This window comes from Lampetra planeri, chromosome 5, assembly GCF_965212315.1.
Source record: "Lampetra planeri chromosome 5, kcLamPlan1.2.h2, whole genome shotgun sequence".
Taxonomy (NCBI): domain Eukaryota; kingdom Metazoa; phylum Chordata; class Hyperoartia; order Petromyzontiformes; family Petromyzontidae; genus Lampetra; species Lampetra planeri.
Genome location: NC_136111.1, coordinates 20,202,054 through 20,227,701, shown reverse-complemented (window position 1 = coordinate 20,227,701; position 25,648 = coordinate 20,202,054). Strand labels below are relative to the sequence as shown.

Genomic DNA, 25,648 nt, shown 5'->3' with positions numbered 1-25,648 from the left:
GTTTTCAGTCTAGATTTAAAAGTGCATAGCTCCAGTGGCTTCCTAATATCGGAAGGAAGAACCATTCCAGATTGACCGCAGAAGCGTGTCTGAAAGCGCAGGACGCAGCGACAGTCTTTGTACACCCAGAGTAGTTATACACCGTGCACTCTGCTGACATTTCCCACGTCATCAGTAGCATACCGACAACGCACAGATGAAGGTCTCACCGTTCCGTGTCGCCATACTTCACCACGCTTAGTCAATGTGTGTTAGTGAAGGCACGATGGGGCCCAGGACCAGTTCAGGTATCGTTCGCCACTGATCTTAGCCCTGGTTGTAAATCCAGCTCAGGTCTCCAGATCGATAGCATCGTATAATAATTGCATACATTTAGGTTGTATTTAGAGATTTTATTTTGGCATTGGTGCAATAAATGCTCAATGGGGACCTGGTCACACAGCAGAAACCTGGTTACTTCATGAAGTTCAATTGCAGTTTGTCTTTATATAACGTGCACACTTTGTTGAGCGATATAGACAGTTACACACGTTTAATAATGATAATTATAGGCCAAAAAGAACAACTTATTTCTATGCAATACATTAAAAAACCTTTCCCAATGTTCATGAGTGTTGAGCACCACTCTGGTAGTCAATCCTAGGGAATTGTTGAAAATTGCATTGTGACAGTGAGGACCTGCATTTGCTTATCAGTTGTAGCAATCACTTCACACCAGCTGATGGTCACATGCTCATACGCAAACAACCCAACCCAATCTTAGAATGTGTGCCGAACAAAAAAGTTGGCATTGGGAAATCTACATCTAAGTGCATTTAATTTGACATATATTGGAATGGTTCAGTATTTATGAAGATACTCTTTTGCCTTTTCAGAAGACAGGTTTGCACTGGCTGCACAAAAGACAAATATCCCCACAATAGCCTTTACAGATTACTCAGTGCAAGTGTTGTTAGCGAGCATCAATTTAAAGGACAGCATGCAAGATGAGGGGGTGTTGTAGCCAGCAACATGCCTGGCCGCCTTTGTCACCCCAGTACTGATGTATGTACATTGCACACACTTGTACACAAAAAAATAAGAGTATTTCGGATAGCTGGAGGACCGCTGGCATTATTCCAATCATTTTCAATTCAGCATATTGCTTTTTTGCTTGGGAAGAAACAAGCTCTGTTTTTGTTAAATGGCCCCTATTTAGCTATCTCCGCCTCGGGGCAATTCCAACAGATTCTCGAGACGCAAACAGTTGCCAGGCAGGATCGCAAGGGTGGGGAAAGCACACTATGCAAGCTGCAGATATCTATTTAACCCTTTCCCATTCCGATGACGTACGTGTACGTTTTTCTTCCAGCCCCATTCCAATGACGCACGCAGTGAAAGAAAACAACTTTCCCGTTACCGAGGCTCCCATGAGGCCATGCGGGAGGGCGAGTGGCACAGTTTGGCGCCAGTTATCGCAGAGTGCGGTGGTTGTGTCGCGACAGTTCTCTGCGGCGTGTGCAATGTCTTTAAAACAACGGCGCTATGCCTCTTGCACGTTCTGAGATCCAGCGTGGAACGGAACCCCCACACAGCAACTTGCAGTCGTCTCGGAATGGTAGAGGGTTAAGCTGTTTCCATGGGATCGACAATCAATTTAACAAATATCGATATCCACTGGCTTAAGTCTGTCATCCAGCAGCTCGCATCTGTCACGTCTGTATGCACACAGACTCCTCTGTCAGACCGTGACATTTTTGGTGTGAAAATCACATTGACATGCATTAAAACTAAATTATTTCACCCCCTTATCAAGAAAGCGCAGCCAGCAGTGTTTTAGTGAACTCTTAATGGTGTCAAGTAGCTTACGCCCCCAGCACTTTACACCCCAACGAAATAGCTACCGGTGTTGTAGAGGTAGAATGAGACTCGTGTGTACGTTTGTGTGTTATAGGTCTCTATAAGTGTGTGTTTGTACGCCTTTGTGGGGAGCGGTAGCTACAAACCCGGTAAACCAAGTTAGATTCCTGCCCATGACCAACACCAGTGAAGGTTATCTCAACTGATCCTGGGCCTCTCCTAGGTCGACTCAGCCTTAAATACGTACCTGATACGGTGTGTAAACATCGCCACTGGTGGATACAAAGGCAGTCGGGCATGGTTCTGGCCACCCATCCCGCTCGTGTTCTGTGCTGGGCTTCATAGGTGCTCGCTAACAGCACTTTCCCCACAGACTGTTAAAAGGCTTTAGGGGGATCTTTGTGTGTGCACGTGTTTACGTGGCAGACAGCAGAGTGGTTCGTGCAATTGACCTTGCTCCCATCTCCATGGTGCTGAAGATTCAACTCTCACAGCTGTCTGGTTATTTTCTCCAGGGAGTTTACCAAAGGCGTGCTTCCTGTTGTTGACAAGAAATTCCCCATTTCATTATTGTTCAGCACGTGTTATAGCCCAACTGCACAATTTGATAATGGCCTGCAATGAAAGTGTGATAATAAAACACATATTTGAACCATCTGTGTCGCTGCAGATTAGTAAGCCCTGGTGAAACGGAGATAATCTAACTCGATGAACTCACCAGATAAAGTACAACGCGGGCGTGTGTGTACACACACAATAATTATGTGTTGCGTTGCATCATCACATTGTTGTTACTGCTCGTGCATCACTATTCGCACCTGTTAATGAACATACATTGCATGTGATACAAGCTAGCTCACGTGTTGCGTACTCATTCCACAGCTCGCATCAAAGTGACCGCACACTAACCACATACTTCCTGTTGGGTCTTGATGAAGGACACGGATTAGAAGAGCGAACGCAGGTTAAATGTGTTATTTTAACCGTCAAGACAAGTACGTGGGCTTGGGCAGGACATATCCCTAGACGGGTGCTGGCTGATAAGTCAAGAATAATGACGGAGTGGCTGCCAAATGGATGGAATGTACCCAAGTGGACGTCCACTTAGCATATGTAGCATGTAAATCAGTTCATGTGCAAGGGCTAAATAGCTTGTTACATCACAGGATTGTGAGAGGTGGCCTTCATCCAGCAGTGGATGGAGCATGGCTACTGCTGTTGATGATGATGATGATAGGAGGAGGAGGAGGGGGATGAAAGCCATGATTACCGCGTCCATTAAATCAAACATTATTGAATCGCCCCTCCCGTTATTAACTGTTTTAGCTGGTCACAAAATACCACCCGATATTATGCGCAGCAACAAATCAGACGTTGTTTTCGCGAGCACAAAAATCACAAAGGCACAAGACAGTGCATACTTTATCTTCAATATCCAGCCCATTTCTTTACAAAACCTTTTCTTTGCTCGAGACCTTGACGCATTGTATATTCTCCACAATTGGGAATGTTTTACTCGGATCCAATAGAATGCAGGAAGCGATTCTGTGCACCACTCCCGTCGGTAGGAGAGTCAACTTTCATTCTCTAAGGAGACACTGGGCCCCTGCCATCGGCATGTGGAATTTCCAGTGCCGTCTCAGGGCCCACCAATGGAGATGAGTGCCACCCCATCGCTTGCTTCAGCAGGGAGATACCTTGGAGAATAAATACTCATTGCGAATGGGCAAAGCACCTGACCTCACATGCGGGACCAACTTTTACCGAGACGTACGCACATCACCTGTGTTTTTTTTTTAGTAGAGCTGATAGCCAGGTTTTGTTTGCCAGAACAGCTATTTGGCACTTAAGTCCATGCCGCTTCGGTTCACAAAAAGGATTTGGGATTTGGGTAGTAAACCCATTCTGATGTAAATTCAATACAAGCTCAAATGAGCACACGTTGAAATGAAATCCTCGTGTCTGCAAAGCAGTGCAAAGCACTTGATGACCCACTTTTCAAAATGTTCATCTATTTTGTATGTACACATTCTGTAGCAGAGTATGCGTGCGGTCATGCTAAACTTATGAATCTGATGATGTCTGCCCATTAAATCAGCATCAGCACAAAAGTGCTGAAAGTTGGTGCAAAGTTTTCTCATGATTGGTACCATTTAATTTCTCCCACTTTCTCACTAACCAATGTGCTCTTTGAAATGTCTCGGTATGAAATGCTGTATAAAGCGGATGCCGTGTGCATGCCAGCGTGTATGAGTGGGGAGTGACTGAGCAGTGTTTTGGGTGATGCGCTACAAACCCGGCAACATAGGTTTGATTCCCAGACACGACAGACTTTGAGTAGCCATTGATATACAGGGTGTCCATAAAGTCTCTATCTATTTTATTGAGCGAACGGTGTATATACATATATTTTGCGTGTGTTTTTTTTCAGGACCCGACGAATAAGAACGTATTACAGCGTGCGACGGTATTAACACTTGCAAAAAGATGGGTGCTCCTTGTCGTTACGCAAACATCGTGTCGGGAGAACCTTGATGAACGATTTCCAAATCGCTGGATTGGATGCAGCGGCGACAGACCCTGGACGGCTCCATCTCCGAATTGAATGCCTTTCGGGTTTCTTTGCATGGGGCTTAATCAAGTCAGAGGTGTATTCAACAAGAGTTACAGATCTGCAATATTTACTAAATCGTGTAGTTTTTTTACTAAATCATGCAGTTACGAGAATAACTCCACAGATGCTGCAGAATGTGTTCCGCAATGCAGCTGACAGATTTGAGCTGTGCAGAGATACTGACGGTGCTCACGTAGAATCCAATGATTAAGTGCAATTAATAAATACGACTCTGATTATATTATTGCATACTTTACCATGCATTTCTTTGATTTCCATTAAATAGATTGTTGAACTTTATGGACACCCTGTATGAACTGACTGTGGGGCCCCTCCCCTAAATATGACTCATTCTTACATGTAGACCTCGGCAAGGTAAGGTAATTTACACTTTTTACCGGGTAAAAGGGTAAAGGTTAAAGGTGTCGACATGCCAAGGGGTAAGGTAAAGGGTAGGGTAAAGGTAGCTCGGAAGAATGACCCGGTAGAGTAAAGGTAGCGCGAAGTATTACCCGGTAAATACAGTACCTTGTTTACCGATAAAAGCTCCGTGGCGCAGTCCGTGGCCTCCATTTAATAAGTAATATTAAAAACACTTTTTTAAAAACACGCTTTTATGAAATGTACTAGTAATGGAATAACTCCACTACTCCAGGAAGTGGCTACTAAGCTTGCCATAATGTAAGGGACCGTGGTAATTTACAGCCAACGTCAGTTGACCGTGGACAATTATAGCCAAGCCGAAACATAACATATAAAAATGTTTACATTTTTTTTTTATGATAGAATATAGTACATTATTGTCATCAGTATGACATAAGTATACCAAGTTTAAATAGTCAATACCACGTTAGGAAGTGGGTAAAAATTTAGTTACAAGATTTGAGGACACAACAACGACGACAACAACAATGACAACAACGAGCGTGTAAAATAGGAATCATCGAGAGTATTTATATGAGTAAAGCGCTCTACCCAGCATTTACCATTATATACCTTGTTCATGTGTAGTTCCCTAGTCATTACCCTGTAATCGGGTAATTTGTATAGGGTAAAAGGTAGGCTCGTTGCTTTTTACCTTACCTGCTGAAAGGTAAAAGGTAGGGTAGAGTGATTGTATTGTGGTAAGGTAAAAGGTAAGGTAAAGGTAGGCTCGTTGTTTTTACCTTTTAACTTTTATCTTACCATGCCGAGGCCTACTTACATGAGTGCCAAAAAGACAGAAGTGGCTGGGCATGATCTGGCCAAACCACCTCTTTAGTACCATGCCGTCTTCACATGTGTTGGCTAACAACATTTGCTCTCGAGTAAAGTAGATATGTTCATGAAGGGCTGTGAGGTGGTCAGGTGATGGCGATACAACAATGGGTTCTTTAATATATCTGTGTGGGGCTTTCAGTGTTACCCGCTTGTATGTGCGTGCGGTTTTTCCCCCCGTGTATTCTGATTTCCAACACGAAAAAAATCCAAACGTTGATAAATGACCAAAACATTTAAATGCAGGATCCTGAAAAAAAAAGTCTCCAAATTCACCGAAGTTACACTGGCTTCGTATTCTATGGTTCTTTCGGTACAAAAAAACAATAAAATAATAAAATTAACAATGAAAATAAAGTGAATAATTTTTTTTCAAAATATCACGACGTTTCGATCCCAATACAAGCAATCGTCATCAGAAGAAAAAAGAGCGGGAAAGCTGCTGAGGCAAGGCTGTTTATAAAGGTTTAGAAATTGTCGGGGTAGCTAATGTTAATGTACGAGAGGTCTCTGACATCGACAGTAGGTCTACACCAATCAAAGAGCTGTTTATAAAGGTGTAGAGATGGGCGGGGCAGCTAATGTTAATGTACGAGAGGTCTCTGACACCGGCAGTAGGTCTACACCAATCAAAGAGCTGTTTATAAAGGTGTAGAGATGGGCGGGCAGCTAATGTTAATGTAGGTGAAGGCTCTGACACTGGAAGTAGGTCTACACCAATCAAAGCATTGCACCTATATCCACACACCCACACTGCTGACCGTGGAGGTGGACAAGAAAACACAAATAACCCTTTAGCTAAAACCGACTTTAGACCATCGGAAATAGGGCTATTACTCAGATTAATAACGACCTTGTCAACGTCTATCTTTTTAATGTGTGGATCTGGTTTCTTCTTGGAAAGGAGGTTGAACTTGGAAATCAGGTTATCTTTACACTTAGCTGACATTGTAGCGGCTGATGAAGCAGTCATGTTATCTACATGTTCCCAATCAGATGTAGACACATTTTTTCCGTCAACGTTAAGTGTTATTTCAAGAGTGTCTTGTCTATATGATCTAGTTCAGTAAGGAGCAGTCTAATTCTCTCTGAGATTAGGGCCAAGCGAGCCCTCAACAAGATTAGTTTGCCATTGGAAGATGTGATGGCAGCATAAGTCAGTGTAAATTATATTTTTCATTCACTTTATTTTCAATGTTATTTTTATTATTTTATTGTTATTTTTTTTTCTTTGTCTATCTACATGACTTTACCGAAAGAACCATAAAATATGAATTCCTGCAGTCACGAAAGTTTTAAGTAAAAATTTAACCGCCTCTACGGGGAGAGTTTCCACATAACCATAAGATCTTTTAACAAACTCCGAGACAAGAAAGCTCATCTGATCGAGTCACTCACATTTCTGAAGAGATGCCGCGACTCTAAGGTAATACCGCCACATCTTCCAATGCCAACGAATCTTGTTTAGGGCCAGCAATCAAATTCACCATGGAGGTAGAAAAGGATGGCATGCTACCCTTCTTGGATATCTTAATCAAAAAGAGACCAGATGGTTCAATGAGCCACTCTGTCTACAGTGAAGTAACCCATTCTGACGCCTACCTAAAACCTGATTCCCACCACCATCCAACCCAGAAGAATTCCCTCATCAAAACGCTACACCAATGTATCTCCGACCATGACCACCTGACCAGTGAACTCAAACACGTACACCAGGCTCTCAAGGCGAATGGATATTCTGACTACATAATTCGCAAAGCCATCACCCCAACCACGAGGAAGGAGCCATCTAAATATCCAATCAAAGCCATCACCTTACCGTACATCGCAGGGATAACCAAAAAGATTTCCAAAATCTTGAACAAACACAAGATCCGGGTCCGATTTAATACAATGCATAAAATTCGGTACATGATCCCATCTCTGAAAGACAAGATTCCTGACATGCAATATCCCGGCATCTACAAACTAAGCTGTATCTGCGGCAGCAGTTACATTGGGGAAACCAAACGACATGTCTCGGACCGTGTTCGTGAACACAAGGCAGATCTGAAACGCAGCAGGACCAATACTTCTGCCATGGCTGATCATTACTTTAATGCGGCTGGCTCACATGAAATTGATTTCTCTAAGACGATGATACTTTGCAAGCCGACTGACTATCAACAAGATTTGTTCACGAAGCCATCCATATATACTCATACTCTTAGTTCTTTCGGTAAAGTCACGTAGGTAAAAAAATGAAATTAAAATTAATGAAAATAAAACAATAAAAATCACGACGTTTCGGAAGCAACACAAGTCTCCGTCATCAGGTGGGACCGTCACAGCCAGATTTGCTGCATCAAGTGAGGGAGGGATTCAAGATGTAAACTCTTAAGTACACAATTTCAACCGAGACGACGGTTTTAAACTCAGCAATCATTGGAAAGATGTCATCAACCACTTTGGGTCATGACTTGATTTGTGTTTTCTTGTCCACCTCTACCGTCAGCAGTGTGGGTGTGTGGAGCGAGGTGCAATGCTTTGATTGGTGTAGACCTACTGCCAGTGTCGGAGACCTCTCCTAAATTAACATTAGCTGCCCTGCCCATCTCTAAACCTTCATAAACAGCCTGCCTCAGCAGCTTTCCCCCTCTATTTTCTCCTGATGACGATTCCTTGTGTTGCGATCGAAACGTCAGGATATTTTTATTATTTTTTATTCACTTTATTTTCATTGTTATTCTTATTATTGTTTTTTTTTTATCTATGTGACTTTACCGAAAGAACCATAGAATATAAATTCCTACAGTCACGAAAGATTTAAGTAAAAATTTTACACTGGCTTTCTAATGTTCATCATAAGGTGGCCTTCTTTAGAATATATTCAGGTCTTGAGAGACAGCTCCTGCAATAGTCTTGTTTAGTCAAGGTCAGGCAGTGGGTGTTATCAGATCAATATTGCGTGAAAAGAAGTTTATATTTGGATTATCTGACTGAAGTTGAAAAAGTGTCATGAATGTGTGGACATTCCATTGAGCGGGTTATTATTACCAAACGCTTTGGATTATAAGATGCTCCTAAAAGTAAGACACACCCCAAAAACGTGTGCCTGGTGTCAAAACAGTAAAACAAATAGGGACGACAAAGACGACAAATATTCCCCATATAGTTTTAACAGACTGTTGGGGCAAGTGTGGGGTGCTGGCATTTGTTAAGGCCGGCCCAGCACACGATGGAATAGGTGGACATCACCACACCCGGTCGCCATTGTCCCCCGAGTGGCGACGTTTATACACCGCACCAGGTACCCCTTTTAGGTTAAGTTTACCTAGGGGAGGCTCAAGACCGGTTCAAATAATCGTCACTGGCGTTGGCCGTGAGCAAAAATCGAACTCGGGTCGCTGTGTTTGTAGCTCTCCAAAATAAAAACCCAAATATCCCCTTCATAGCCTGATCAGACTGTTGGGGCAAGTGCTGTTAGCAAGCACCCGTTAAGGCCGGCCCAGCACACGATTGAGTGGGTGGCCAGCACCACGCTCAGCTGCTAATAGGGACACACACACATGCACCTAACGGATTATAAGATGCACCCTTAACTTTCGCTTCGGGGGGGGGGGGGGAAGTCCATCTTATAATTGAGAGAATATGGTCTCAACACCACGCAAGCGTGGACATCCCATTCGGCGGTTGCACCGTTTGTCCATACGCAACTGCTTATGACTCTGCTCCCTGTTACGAGCACGGCGAGCAGTGCGACCGACTCACTCAGCACGGTGAGGTGGGCCGGCCGGGACCGCAACGCGGCCTGCGTGGCCTGGCACTCGTAGACGGCGTCGTCGGCGAGCTCGGCGCGTGACACCTGCAGGTTGTGCTCGCCGCCCTGCGTGCTGCCCACAATGGAGTAGCGCGGCCAACCTGCGGGCGCGACCACCGCCGACACACGCAGAGCGTTAGGGCAGCGACAGCGACGACGATGCGGATAATAATGACGATGATGATGCCGCAACAATAACAATGCCACAACGATGACAATGTCAGAATAATAATATCAACATCATAATAACAGCAATGCCACAACAACTGCTCCACCACAACACTAACAACACCACCACCACCAAACAACAACAACAATGCCGTAACAACAATAATCACACTGCATTGGGATGCCACCTTCTATTCTATTTTCGTGTAGGACAATGTATTCAGCAGCTGAATGCCGATGTTGAAGTCTCATAACCACGACGAGAGGGCTTCTGGAGAGATATTGTGTGTATCTGCTAATCCTACGTTGAAGGAGAGCAGACTACATTGGTTTGCTCTATAGTCCACAGTTTGGGTAGCAGGGCCACAATCGCACTGCCGTGGTTTATTTTAGAATTCTCCATTGGTGGAGATGTGCACATCGGCCTGTTGATGTTCTGACCCGCCTAATGGTTCAACCAGTGCCTTCGCGGAGGAATGTCAAACCCAGGAGGTACAACTTTTGGATGCCAGATCAAATGCTTGCTCAAGCCATTTCCATTGTGGCACAAGGGGCACCGCGGTGGCCTGGTATACAGGAGGACGTGGGTTCGATCCCAGTCCTGACGCCTGTATATTTGTAGTTTGCATGTGTCTCTCTCCCCGTGGTGCCGTAAAATTTTATCCGGGTCCTCCGGTTTTCCCCTCCACATTTAAAACCAACATGCATTTAGAGTATTTGGCTGCTCTAAATGTCCACGTGATAAGCCACTTCGGTGAGCTATCATTTGTGATAGCCAGGTCGCTTATGAAAAAGAGCTACATAGCTCAGTGGGCCTTGCCTGGTAAAAAATAAATGCTCTAGTTGTATAGTTTTATATGTTTGTGCCAACATGTAAACGCATTGCTCTCCGATATCTTTTCGGGTTGTAACTCCCGCGTGTTGTCCGCAGTGTGCAACTCCACGGGCTGGTTGGAGGCTGAATTAGGTGATATAACTCTAACGCATCAGAGAGCTACCAGAGAGCACAAACCGCGGGAAGCCTTGTGCAGAAGCATGTAAATCTTTTCACTGCGTTGCGTTGGTCAAATTCTTGCCAATTGCATTAAAAAGTCGTGCTGAAAGAATTATATTGGGTGTTTTACGAGATTATGGCATGTGCTTCAGTTGAGAACAAAATATTTTTGGACATTATCTCTTTTTATTTCTTATTCCAGTGCGTATTTGTGGTCACGTCCAGGAAGCACGAGGGTGATTTCGCAATGAGCCTCTGTTTGCAACGGGCACACAAACAATTAAAATGAATAACTGGTGCATTTCAACACACGTAAGCTCCAGAGTTTGCATGCATAACCAATGCTGCCGAGTAATATTTACTTGGGAAAGCTGATGCAATAAAAACATAAATACATAAATTTTCATGCTGAGAGATGAGCGTAGCTCTCTATTTATTTTAATGGAGTGGTTGAGAAAGACAACGGCCGAGGAATGGAAAGCCACCGAGAGAACGTATGCGCAGGTGCTGGGTGGATTGTTTCATTCTAGGATGGTGTGTGGGGTCGTGGTGGTCGTGGCAGCTTTGAGGAGGCCTTCAACCAGTGGTACACCAATCAGTGTGTACATACAGTGAGGGAAAACAGTATTTGATCCCCTGCTGATTTTGTACGTTTGCCCACTGACAAAGAAATGATCAGTCTATAATTTTAATGGTAGGTTTATTTGAACAGTGAGAGACAGAATAACAACAAAAAATTCCAGAAAACGCATGTCAAAAATGTTATGAATTGATTTGCATTTTAATGAGGGAAATAAGTATTTGACCTCTCTACAAGACATGACTTAGTACTTGGTGGCAAAACCCTTGTTAGCAATCACAGAGGTCAGACGTTTCTTGTAGTTGGCCACCAGGTTTGCACACATCTCAGGAGGGATTTTGTCCCACTCCTCTTTGCAGATCTTCTCCAAGTCATTAAGGTTTCGAGGCTGACGTTTGGCAACTCGAACCTTCAGCTCCCTCCACAGATTTTCTATGGGATTAAGGTCTGGAGACTGGTTAGGCCACTCCAGGACCTTAATGTGCTTCTTCTTGAGACACTCCTTTGTTGCCTTGGCCGTGTGTTTCGGGTCATTGTCATGCTGGAATACCCATCCACGACCATTTTCAATGCCCTGCCTGAGGGAAGGAGGTTCTCACCCAAGATTTGACGGTACATGGCCCCGTCCATCGTCCCTTTGATGCGGTGAAGTTGTCCTGTCCCCTTAGCAGAAAAACACCCCCAAAGCATAATGTTTCCACCTCCATGTTTGACGGTGGGGATGGTTTTTTGGGGTCATGGGCAGCATTCCTCCTCCTCCAAACACGGCGAGTTGAGTTGATGCCAAAGAACTCCATTTTGGTCTCATCTGACCACAACACTTTCACCCAGTTGTCCTCTGAATCATTCAGATGTTCATTGGCAACTTCAAACGTGCATGTATATGTGCTTTCTTGAGCAGGGGGACCTTGCGGGTGCTGCAGGATTTCAGTCCTTCACGGCGTAGTGTGTTACCAACTGTTTTCTTGGTGACTATGGTCCCAGCTGCCTTGAGATCATTGACAAGATCCTCCCGTGTAGTTCTGGGCTGATTCCTCACCGTTCTCATGATCATTGCAACTCCACGAGGTGAGATCTTGCATGGAGCCCCAGGCCCAGGGAGATTGACAGTTCTTTTGTGTTTCTTCCATTTGCGAATAATCGCACCAACTGTTGTCACCTTCTCACCAAGCTGCTTGGCGATGGTCTTGTAGCCCATTCCAGCCTTGTGTAGGTCTACAATCTTGTCCCTGACATCCTTGGAGAGCTCTTTGGTCATGGCCATGGTGGAGAGTTTGAAATCTGATTGATTGATTGCTTCTGTGAACAGGTGTCTTTTATACAGGTAACACGCTGAGATTAGGAGCACTCCCTTTAAGAGTGTGCTCCTAATCTCAGCTCGTTACCTGTATAAAATACACCTGGGAGCAAGAAATCTTTCTGATTGAGAGGGGGTCAAATACTTATTTCCCTCATTAAAATGCAAATCAATTTATAACATTTTTGACATGCGTTTTTCTGCATTTTTTTGTTGTTATTCTGTCTCTCGCTGTTCAAATAAACCTACTATTAAAATTATAGACATCATTTTTTTTGTCAGTGGGCAAACGTACAAAATCAGCAGGGGATCAAATACTGTTTTCCCTCACTGTATGTGAGACTGACAACGTTTTAAACAGTTTCTGAGGACAGGCCCAAAGGACCAGCAAAATCAAACGGACAACAACCAGGTTATAACAACAACAACAACCAGGTTATAACAGCATGGAAAAAATGGACCATGGCATCGAATTTTCGAAGATGACCACTGGAAACGGAAGAAGCAGACAGAAAATAGTTTTGACCTGCAGTGTGGTGGTTGAACACAGTGGATGAGACAAAACAGTCAGTCCGGTAGACCGGATCTTCAACATTGGTGGGGGGAATCACTGAGTGAACCATGGTAGCAGCGAGAGATGGGTGATAAAGAGGTGACTGACCGCCAATGAGCCAGTGACCGGAGTGATTCAGCGAATGCCTAACCATCGATGGATGTAACTGCTGTTCGTTGAACTCTATCCGGTGCAGTGAATTGGGAGCTGGATGCTCCACCCCAGCAAGAGTATGTCCAACTTCGGACATATTTGTGCTTCGTAGAGTCCAGGTGGTAAAAATTGTTTGTTGATAAAGAAAGTTATCTCCCGAAATCAGAAACATAGCCATTCCATGACAGGTCAGATAAGACTGTTGCACCAATCAGATGAATTATTTTTCTATGAATAAGAATATCATCGTTCAATATATTGGGAGGAACTTTGGTGATTGTATTGTATTGGAGTCAGTGGTGATTTATAATGAAGTATCTAGACAGGGTTGGGCAGCTCGAGGTATTTTCAGATTTTTATTTAAATAAGTATCATGCTTAAAGTGTCCTACCATCGGCAAAGCAGTGGCCCATATTGTGAGTGACAGATAAGAAGCCATTAATAGATGGAATAAATAAAAGTTTGAGGCAAAACAGATCCTCGTGTTCATGCCAGAATTGATGGGGAAGGTATCAGATTGGCCACCATCAACCACCGTATGTATTGACCCATCCATTAGAAAGCTTGAACTCCAGGCTTGGCGATTGGGGTGGATGCCAAATGAGGGCACCTTGACAATTTAGCGTGGGATGTGTATCCCGCATGTGTCAAAAACTCATGCGCACATTATTAACATGGTCTAAATATATCATGCGCAGTTGCTGCAATGCATTTCTTTCCAGCGTTTGCAAACGTAACTTGTCAGATTCGAATTTGTATGTCCACGATGAATTTGGGCAGGTGGGAAGGTGTTTGTGCGGTGGCATAGTTGTTAGCGCACTGCACTACGAACCCAGTGACCTGAGTTTGATTCCTGGCCATGGCAAACATGGGCTAATGCTATCAGGCCTCATGCAGGGCCCTGCTACTCTTCACCAACCTGCAGTCACCAGCATGGTGAAGTATGGTTAAATAATCCCCATAAGTGGCACATTGTGAGGAAGCGTTCATCCAGCAGTGGATACAAAAGAGGCTAAGCGCTATGTTTATTATTTATCCAGAAAGATGCTGATTGAGATTCATTATTTAGTAATGAATATTTCCAAGCAACCCGATGTACGATTAACGCTTGACATCACAGGGCAGCCACTGTTCTCTTTACTAGAGGCATGTTTATTTCATTTCATTCATTTATTAGGTAAAGCCCTGTGAGTCATGTGGCTCTTGAATCGGGTGCAACCGCAATCAAACAAAAACATAAACAAGAAACATCTTAAAGTGACTAGTGAATACCTCCTGCCTAATGCCTGAGCAGCAATTGTGCTGATACACAGCAAGGAAAATAATGTCATTCGCATATCGCTTAATTTTCCACTTAATTTCAGAATATTCTTGTAATTGTTCCACGTATCAAGTGGTGCTCTTAATTGCGTGCTTCAAGCAACGGAAGCCATCCCACCCATGTCGATATTTCACCCCATAGCAGTGAAATATTGTAATAGCGTATAACTCTTAGCTTTCAAAATTGGCTCACAAATTATCCATTTAAAAGGAAATAGCGGGTGGTAATTTTGTACACAATGCGGGTGCCACTGTAAAAATGGCGCGTGAACAGGGAACACCGTGTGAAATCAATCTGCCGTAAAAGTTCATTAGCACAGAATGATCACTGATGGAATCGGTAAATGCACTCTGCAGGTATCATCACATCCAAGGTCCCCTTTCTTTTGCAAAAAAAAAAATGGCCAGCAGATAAAATAGGATTTCTGATGAGTAGCAATCGGCTAATTTAATCAATTTCACATTGTTCTGCCGCCAGAGAGCCCGTTCCCCTCATCGCATCTCAAAAAATATATAAAAGCATTCAATTGGCCCGCCAAGGATTAACCGGTGGGGGGGTTTGTCAGTTATGATCAGATGCTTGGATACCGATTTCAAATTTGATTCCTCTGCACACCAGTGATCGCTCGTCAGGAAACATTCGGATACTTTGCTCATCGTTATTAATGCAGCGGTTAACATCTCGCTATATTTATCTGTGTGTCTCTAATTACCAAAACGGATTATGTCACCAGTCTTTTTTTTAGTGCTGCGCGTTCCATCCATATTAATCTTTTAATGAGTTTAACACCTGCACGTACAGAATCAATTAACTCCGTAAGGGCTTTTTTCTTCTTCTTTGTAACTCCATAGACGTCAGTGAAAAGTGACCGATGCGCTTTTTGTAAGAAGACAGTGGCTTTTTCACAACCTTGCAGTTGACTATGTGCACATGAAATGCCAATCAAGGCAATTAGAGACGTGGCACATCTGATTTATGCAGTAACCCTTAAGGGTATTGACGTAAGTTGTCATCATGCATCAATCCCATGTGACATGACATTGAACTCCAACGTCATTGGTTTGTCATCTGCTCAACTTTCTGCCTTGTGCATGATAAATATTGTATTTCTTTTTCTCTTCCTCTGAGCCCAACACAGCATGCTAAAAAGTCACAACTGTGCCCGGTGTGCAAAGTGGCGATCATTCTTTTTAAAAAGGCATTTGGTTATGGCGTTGCATCGTATAAACACGATGAAAGAGTGTTTTTTTTGCATTGGAGCATGACAGAGATTGTTGCAATGGGTCCCACAAACTGACTCAGGTGTTCTATGTGAAGGTGGCCCCAGTTGCACAATGGATCGGTGACTTCACGCAGAAGCCAGTCATTGTTTAAACACCGGCGTACATCCCTCTTCCACTGGATACCTGAGCTGGTCAAAATATATACATATTTACTTTTGTATTCCTCTATGTGCAGCATTTTTATCTGGCTAACTAGGGGCTCACTTTTCCTATGTAGCAAAAATATAATCAATAAATAAGAGTGCAGTACATGTGTGAAAAGTTACAAGAAAATCTACAAGGAATTTGTAGACTCAAAGAAGTAGACTAAAACATCCATCCGAGGCATCGACCCAATGCAACTCAAATCTGCAGAATCACTCTCATTCAATTTCCCCAAATGTTTTATACAAGAGCACGATCTGCTACAGACTCTTTGTGTTTTGTAAACGTAGGCAACTTTCTTTTGCTTCTGGTGTTTCACTTCAGCTATCAGTTATTGGCAAGGATATGCCAGGTTCCACACAATGGAACTCCCTGCAATGAATGCCCTCTTCACAATTCCCTCATTCATGGATGTGCCACAGGCACAGTCACAAACTGACTTAACCGCCTTCAAAAATCAAACATACCAATTAAATGTCTGGGCTATAGAAGCAACCGACCACGCAGACTCTTTGCCATATTTTGTAAGGGATTCTCCATCAAATGCCACGCTTCGTAGACAGGCGAAGGGGAAAGGTCGCTTTTTTATTATTTAATCAGGTAAGACCCACTTAGCTAAATAACTCTTTTTCAGAAAAGCAACCTGGCCACAAATGATAGCTCATCGAAGTGGTTTAGCGTGTTGAAATGTATAACAGCCAAATGCTCTTGAACGCGTGATGTTGATTCTAAATGTGGAGGGAAAAACCGGAAGATCCAGAGAAAAATCCACGCGACCATAGGGAGAGACAAGCAAACTCCAAATCTCCAGGCGTCAGGGAGTTAACATCTTGTCACCGTGACGGCCTATACCTGTTTCCTCCGGCCATTGGAAATAAGTAATATCCTCCTAGTCCATCCACCTGATTCTAGGAAATTATAATCTATTTTTATTTTACCAGGTGCGGCCCACTGAATTATATATATCTTTTTCAGAAGCGACCTGGCCACAAACGATGGCTCAACGAAGTGGCTTTCCAGGTGGAAATTTACAGCAGCCGAATATCCTACACGCACGTTTCGAAATGTGGAGGGAGAAACCCGGAGAATCTCGGAGAAAAATCCACTAAATCACAGGGAGTACATGCAAACGCCAAATACACAGCAGGCGTCAGGGTCGGAATCAAACCCACGACCTCCTGCATACCAGGCGAAGGAGTGAGCAATTCACACGCACGCCAGCACTCAGTCACATCCTTATCACTCCTCTATCACTGCAACCGTGGTACGTTCTCCCCATAAACTTTACTCATTGATTCCTCCTCGCATGTCGGGTACTCAGTCTTCCAGTTTGACTCTTGAGGCTAATCCATACTATGGCCAACAGCCACACACTTCTTTCCCCTTTCTGCTTTTTTTTTGTCGCAATGCTCAAACCTTGGAAGGCCCTTCCATCGTCTCCTTTTCCAAGATTAAAATATCCGAGAATGATTCAAGGGATGTGTTGATGTTCAACTATTTCAAGGCCACTTGGCGAGTAACAAACGGCACTATTTGCAATTTCAGGCCTTCAGGGCCTGTGCTAAGCAACTCTGGTAAAAATATAATTCAGCTTCTGCATTCCCCTCCGTTCCACCCGAAAATATGAGTGAAACGACTAGGTATGAAATTTGCAGTACACGGTTAAAAAAAACCGTAGCGCAAGTAGTTGGTCCTTTGAGTCTCAGCCACTATTCATGAATCACAATTTACGTGTAAAGGTTGGTAAGTTTCCAGGACAGAAAAAGATTAGTATTATTAATTGGGGTTTTCCGACATTTTTCTCCAATTGTAGGACTATGAGTGTAACGTTATGAGATGAAAAATCAATCTAGAGCTCCCACATCAGCGTTAGAGCATGGCCTATTGAACCAGATATCACAGCACAACTTCTGAGATCCCTTCATGTGACCTCTTATCTACATTCAGGGGTATAATGTTCCCACCCACCGTTCTACAAAGTAATGTACATCAAATCACTGTCAAACTGATCTTTTTTTATTTTCCGTAGCTGGAATTTAGTCATAGAGTGTAAAAAAAAACCACACATTTTGTGTGATGCTTTTTTGTGTAGTCATTTGTGACAAGGGCAACAGTCTAGATTTGTGACATGGGCAACAGTGCCATATTTTGTGCAACAGAGGGCAGTGCTGTGCTAACCAACTGTTGCGCTGCACTCCTATGCTCTGACGCATCTGCCCCGGACCTTCAACATGCACTAACTCGCATGGTTACGTATGGTCAAGTTGCACCCAGGACCTGCACAGCATCGGGCTGGCACTCATCTAGCAGTTGATTGACAATATGGCCGTATACCTGTATATATATGTATCTATCGGTGACCAGGCCAAGACCATTATCTCACAATCCTTGACAACCTGGTTTAATCATGGACAGCCATCCAGACTTTCCGGTATTTCAGTAAAAAAAGATACATACAATTACGGGGGAGTGATGATGTCAATATGACCGTGTTGCAGAAATCGAACGTAATCTATGATGCAGTTGCACGGCTGCGGTGTTGCCAAAGCCTTATTACTGGCTTTGCTTTGTTCAAAACAGGGACAAGGGTCGTAGTTGCTCTCCAAAGCCTTCGGCCTTGTGTACAAATGGGCCAGCCAACTTTTCATCTGCCACAGTTGTGAGATTGAATGAATAACTGCCGCCGAGGCTCCCCCAATGGTGCGAAAGCTCGCGAGTCATGTTTGGCACTGCGACCACAAATATCGATGTAAGGCTTTGGAGCAAACCAATGTGCGATGGAAACGGTGGGTTGGTTCCCTTCTTATTTGAATTGTTTAAAACAAAAAGAAAAACTTTATGGAAAACGAAATAATTTACGTGGTGCAAACCTGGTTACATTCTTGGAAAATGCCGTGTTGGGCAAAACCGCGTTCGACAGGTGACAGACCTTATGGAAAATATAGGGTTGCGTTCCTGGGTCTGAAATTATCACCTTCTCCCTCTTTGTTTAACTAATTCTAGAATATTTCCACCCTTGTTATTCGTATTAAGGATTCTGAGTCGTTATTCGTTTCTTGCATGTGTGTGTACACTATTTTAAAATTTCACCTCAATACAAAACCCCCGTGTTCATTTTTCTTCCCACACCACAGGACTCAGGGCCAACGCTCGCCCCTGACATTGAATTTTCTAACCTCATTCCCCATTCGTCCATATCTAGATGAACCAATCAACGTCTGATTTTTGCTTCTGTCTGGATACGTCAGTCACTCGAACGTTAACGTGTCGCCGTTCTAGGCGCCCGTACGACTGACATGCTCAAGGAGTGAACGGTTAGAGGCATGCGGCACTGTGTGAACATTTGCGTTGGCCCATTGTGTGTGTGGAGTGTGTTACATTATCAAGCAAAAACATATAAAAAAAAACACATAAACATACATGGTAACTAATCGCTCTCACAGTCGATTCATTCACACCTTCCAATGGATGCAGCACTCTCATGGAACAATTTTCTGGCGCAGATGAGAATCTTAGCAGCGTCAAACCACGTAGAGCCAAAACATCATCCCCCGTGTTCCCGAAAACAGACTTCATTACTTAAACCGTGTACAGGTATAGCCAAAACGTGCAATCAACGAAGCTGCATTGGGCAAGGTTTTCCCGCATTCATTGAATTTTCACTTTTTGCTAAATCAATTTTGGTGCACTCGCATAACTGGCGCTTCTTTTTCAATGGTGCTATTGTGTCTTCAACAAGCCTCCGCCTCGCTTCGAAAACCGAGGGATGGTGGCCGCACGCCATCCTGAGTGACTGAAGTGGCCTTGACACAGGTTCGCACCGCGGAGGGAGTGTGCTGTGCGAGGGGGGGGGGGTAGTTGCGTACCTGGCAGATGATGCTCGGCACCCAGCGCCAGCCCGTCCTTGGTCCACTGCACAATGCCCGAGTAGTTAGCTACCACGCACATGAGCGTGACTGGCTGGCCGGCCACCACCGAGCAATCGGATGGCTCCTGTGCGAAGGACGCCTTTGCGCTCACTGCAGAGGTGGGGGACGGGGGAGACAACAAGAGAGCAAGAGGAGTGAAGCAGTTTTGCATGGCAAGGTAGCAAGGTTGCATTCTTCTGTTCGGATATTTTTTTTCTTTCATGACATATGGGTGGCTCCTTAAACCATTGTGCAGGAGGCGTGTGCAGTGGGCGGTTAATGTAATGAACGTAACCTCTAGTCAACTGTGTGTGTGCGGGAGAGGCGGCATCATAATTAATAAAAAAAAATAGGGGAAGCTATCCTTTGAATGTGGAGGCACGCGCCTGAACTTCACACAGTCGAGGGCCACACAATTGCCGCGCTCGCCCAGCATTGCATCGCCGCTCGCACGCGGCATTGCCACCGTCTTCCCGGTGCGCGCGCGGGGAATAAAACAAATACGTGCTCGGCGCAATGACGAAGCCGGCACCATTTGCTGGAAACCGTTCACTGGCAAGCGGCTCAACTGCTGCAAGGCCCCCCGCCCACCCCTCCACCCACGCATACACCCGCAATCACGAAGGAATCAACGTAAGCATGCATTGCAACCAGCGGCTTCCAGGAATGTGCCTGTGGCCTGCTGCCATTCGTGATGTTATCGGGAACAAATAGTCAGCCTGAGCCCCAGTGCAAAGAGGCCTATGGCATACATGTATTAAACGCCACCATTTGTCAGGGTTTAGGACAAGCAGTAAAAATGTCCGACTTCATATAATAACTGACATTTATATTTAATTTTAAATTACAAGTATTGATTCTCGACAAAACGCTGGCACGCGCAAGAGAGGCGTTGTGAGTGGCAGAATTTCAGTGCACGGCCACCACACACCCCCCCCCGCCAGCAACCATGAGTAGACTATTTGGGGGGAGGGGGGGGCAGCAAGTCTCTGGACTCTTGTTTGCTGGAGCTACTCTTGCAAGCAGTGCCGAGGACATGCCGATGTGCACCGTTGTGGTCTGACTCGGCCTCGAAACGTACAACTTCATTCGTTAAACCTGTTCGGTGCAGCGCATTCAAAGTGCCAAGCCGTAACAATGCCAGTCCTCGTTTGTGTTGCACGGACACATGAATTTCACATTTGAGTTTTCTTTTTTGTCTCTACCACCCTTCTACGTAAATTGTTGCGCGTTAAAAAAGGGCAATTGATATACAAAGTAAGTCATAAACGCATTCAAGGACACAGGTTCTGTTCAGAAACGTACATGGAACTCGGTTTGTGTAGTTATCCATCGTGAGGCCAGTTAGAATGGCACCTTATTTGAATCGGATTTATAGAGCGACCATAATATGATGGTAGTCGGTGAAATGTATTGCAGTGAAGAGTCTCTTCAAAGTAAAAGTGGGGATTTGGGCTTCAAGCAGCGTTTACCCTTGGCACGCCATGCAGCAAAAAGCAGCGACGTCAAGAGCAGACACCAGGCCACTCCTCGGTGACCTTGTCTGGCTGGTGGCTGTGGCTCGGCATTGCCCGATGAAGCGACGATTTATTTCATTACTCATTAGCGCTGCCCGTTAGTGGGCAGTTCATTAAGAGTGGCAGTCCATTAAGCATCCTTTTTTCCCCTCTCTGACCATCGCCTGTGACTGCTAATGCTTTTAATTATACCACAAGCCGGTGGTGCTGATTGAGGGAACAGCGCGTGGTATCGATCTGGAGCCTTTATTTGGCTGTAGTTCCCTATCAATTGGACACATGGGTGCTCAATCACTGGTGGCATATTTGCCGTTTAATGCAATAAATTGCTGCTTTATTACGTGGCGGCGCAACTTAGAAATATTCTTGTCATTAGCGAGTCCATCTCCAGTGCCTGTTCTCCGTGCGTTTTATGGCATTTGTGCGAATCTCTTGCCAACTGCGTGGATGGCAGAGCTCCAGCATGGTGCCACAAATGGGACAGGTCTTATTTTCACTCACAAAGCTATAAAAAGAACAACGACCATGGAATAAACATTGGAGATAAGACTTGCATCGGACGTAGTTCCAGGAAGGTACAGAGTTTATTGGATAATGGTTTAAAATACTGAAATACTATGTGGTGTATCTTTTAAAGATCTAAAATCTAAAGCCAGTTCATCCGACGGCAAAATCCGAGCGATCACAAAGTGTTTGATCCTTTACCATGCGTTAATCTTACATTCTCCACATATAAAAAAAAATCCGTAGATCATAAGACAAGCAGAGGTCACAGAGACTGCCTTGGACTGGAAAACGGGACCACAAAGAGTCCAAAGAACCCTTTCCTTGCATTCCAGAGGGCCGGGCGGGCCATCGGTGAATACTCACACACACACACAGGCCATTGTGAACTAACCACACACACACAGGCCATCGGCGACTAACCACACACACACAGTCGGTGACGATAGCAGCATTTGTTATGATCACATAACTGATCGTAAAACATATTGCTTTCAGTGTTGTTTACCAATTAGTGTCTTGGGAATGCAACACGGTTAGGTGCAATGTCCCATTAATTTGCTTCGTGTGCTTTGTTGAAATGTGCGAGATGCGGCATCCCAATTACCACCATCATTGCTGCCACTGTTCCTTTGTGTGGCTTTCATCCTCACTTTGATTCCAACATATTCCTTTTGCACAAGATAAATGTCTCGTGATAGCAGGTATGAGTTTTTTTTTTTCAAAGTGAAATGCACGTTAGTTTTCCTGTTTTGATCTCTAAACTGTTTAATTTTTTTTCACGAAAAGAACAACACAATTACCTCTCTAATGATGGCAACTTAAATAAGCACCGCGATTTGTAATTATACCAAAACCTTGGCCATGCGCAGTGACAACTATCATACAGGGGAGGTGAAACTCAAAATCACAATCAATGCAAGGCAACACACAAACGTATCGAACAAATCAAAGCTACGATTTAACAAGTGTCGATTTACACAGTACGTTCCACCAACGTTAAATTACAGGACTATGCTGGATCAAAATAACATTCATAGGGGACATCGGAAACCCAGTATAGTTTCTTGAAAGTAAAACTGTTTCATTTATTATTCCACAAAACCAAAACAAAATAATGCTGTGCAGATATTTCCCACAATATTGTGAGTTACATTTACATGGTCTGAAATAAACAGGCAAAAGTACATATATATACACAGTATATGAATGACAATACCACATCACCTACACTGACCTTTGGTTGGTAACTCAAAACATTTTCAGATCCCTCACTACAAGGACATGTGTTTGCTTTAAGAAAAACATACAAATGGTCCACATGTGCTCGTGCCCACGCATGCCCATGTATGAGTCAATGTTTGCCATTTGCGCCAACGCCACGAGCAACTGCCTTTAAATTATCCTCCACAGCCAGAATGAGGACAAGGCCGTCATCTCATCATCGTTTGCCATTCTCTACCCACTGCTAGATGTGTGTGTGTGTGTATATATATATCGCTGCAAGTCATCACCATCTCTCACGGTCTCACTCGTGAAAACGATCCATCTTGCTTCCACACAAACGAGCTGATTTGTGCAGCTCTGATCTCTGGTAGGCGCATACGGTGGTAGCGAGTAGAATTTATATAACCTCGAGATGGAATATAGGCTGATTTGAGGCACACTGCCTCTTTTTCAAGGGGTGATCTGAGTGGATGTACTTCCCGGTTCATGTTTTACTCATTTGGCTGCCATTCTGTCGTTAGTCTCGACCACGATGCCTCCTGTCCCAAGCACGTGTACTTTTTCCTAGCAGCCAAGGTGATGTCTCTAACTCTCGTGTGTTCTCGAAGTTTTTTTTTGTTCATCATCGTCTACTAACTACCGGCTATGACGAATGGATCTGAAATATGGACACTGACAACAATATGGACATTTCGAACAAAGACGGTGACTGCATTGCACACTTTCAGATGCACTTCTGCGGCCATCTGGAACGCCCTTCCTTCTGATATTTGGAAGCAACTAAGAGCTGTGCATGCTTACATCTAGATTGAAAACTAATTTCTTTAGAACGGATTTTTGTGTTGATTTTGTTGTCATTCCCCCGTACCTACGATTAGCAGGGTTGGCTATGTACGGTGCGAAAGAAGTTCAACATACATATATACATACAATGAAAAAAATGAACAATTTCACTGAGCGACAAAAAGAGGAGACACGTGCATCAGCGTGATGATGCACATTAGAGGAGACATCACATTCACTATGCGGAAAAGTGCGTGGGCTTGGGCAGGGCCATCACTGGTATGAACGATGGCCGGTGGTCAAGGCTAGTGACGGGAGTGGCGGCCAAACGAGGATGACGCGATAGCACTTCCACTGTGGAGACGGAGTGACGAGATCGACCCGTGTCCAGGAGCAAGACGGATTGCTGCATCACATGCATCATCTCCCTGATCCATATGTTTGCTTTATTTTTTGGCTCCACCTCCAATTTGCACGGTTGGCTACTTACGGTGCGAAATAAGATCAACATACCAGATGTACATACGTGCGACAGGCGCACGAGGAGACAGGAAGAAGATCAGAGAAGGGCAGGGCGCACGTTCCGTAATGCACGATTAGATAGCAAATCACACGCGTGTCCGCACAGATTGCGCGCGCATCTGCGAACGAATAGCACGACACCGATTGGCTGAATGTCGTTCCACACCCCCCCCCACCAACCACCCATCCCCATCCCACACCCGTCAAATAGAAAAAATCCCCACTAACTCAACTGAAGTTAACCTGAAACAGATGGCCGTGCGCTTCCAACCACGTCGTGCCTCGTCAGCCAGATAACATTTTACCCAGCATGCCGTGCATCTGCTAAAATACGCGCCCCAAACCAACAACCCTACCCTGTCCCTCAGGAGGGTCGCCACCTCTGAGGCAAGAATATCACACGATGCCGGAAAATTTTAAACTACGTGTAAACGCATTGTCAGTGGGGGGAATTTTTTTTAATTTAAATGTCCATGGAATAAAAACATTTTCCCAGGACAGCTACCTCAAAAAAATTCTACGATCCGAATAATACCAGGATAGGTGGTAACCGGAGTCCTCCATTACAGTGGATAATAATAAGACAAAATAGCAGGCAATCAAAAAATAATCTGACAAGAATTGTCAACCATTCCTACTCATCAATTTCGAACCTAGCATTGAATCTGGCGTCACAAAAATGGCAAGTTGTCCTGAACTCACTTTAAAATGCTGCATATTATTTGAATGGACACGCATTAAAACATGTAACTGTTCTGTGATATTTAAATAAATAATTGCTTATTTAAATATTTGATTTCATTAAATGCTGCCTAGATTTTTCAGTCGATGATGCCGGTGGTTGGTAAAAATTGTTGTGCTCTAACACCACCAGGAGTGAGTTCTAGCTCACGATACAATTGGCACAACGAATTGCTTTGGAGAGAGCCTAATACATGTGTAATGACAGGTTGACACCTGCCGGCCTGTAAGGGTAATTACAGTTATAGCTGCATTACATAATGCCTCATTATGAAGGGGCGTATCTGGGGTAAAGGTCAAGGGCGGAGTCAGTCGCGAAGCTCCGGGAACCATTCCGAAGGGTCTAGAAGGTTCTAGAAAGGGGGCGTGGCCAGAGGTGGAGCTTGGCCACTCCAGGCAGATAGAAGGGGCAACGAACCAGAGCTTTGGGACTGTTAGCATGGG

At 44.3% G+C, this 25,648-nt stretch overlaps 1 protein-coding gene across 1 annotated transcript in view; it reads right to left on the bottom strand.

Annotated features, from left to right (window-relative positions):
- LOC144719118 (kin of IRRE-like protein 1) overlaps positions 1-25,648 on the bottom strand; it is a 105,796-nt gene that overhangs the window by 28,604 nt on the left and 51,544 nt on the right. Inside the window, exons 2-3 of the mRNA XM_078594961.1 lie at positions 19,869-20,021; positions 9,461-9,610 (exon numbers count right to left, since the gene is read on the bottom strand). Coding sequence (XP_078451087.1) covers positions 9,461-9,610; positions 19,869-20,021 — 303 coding nt within the window. The remainder of the gene's footprint in view (positions 1-9,460; positions 9,611-19,868; positions 20,022-25,648) is intronic.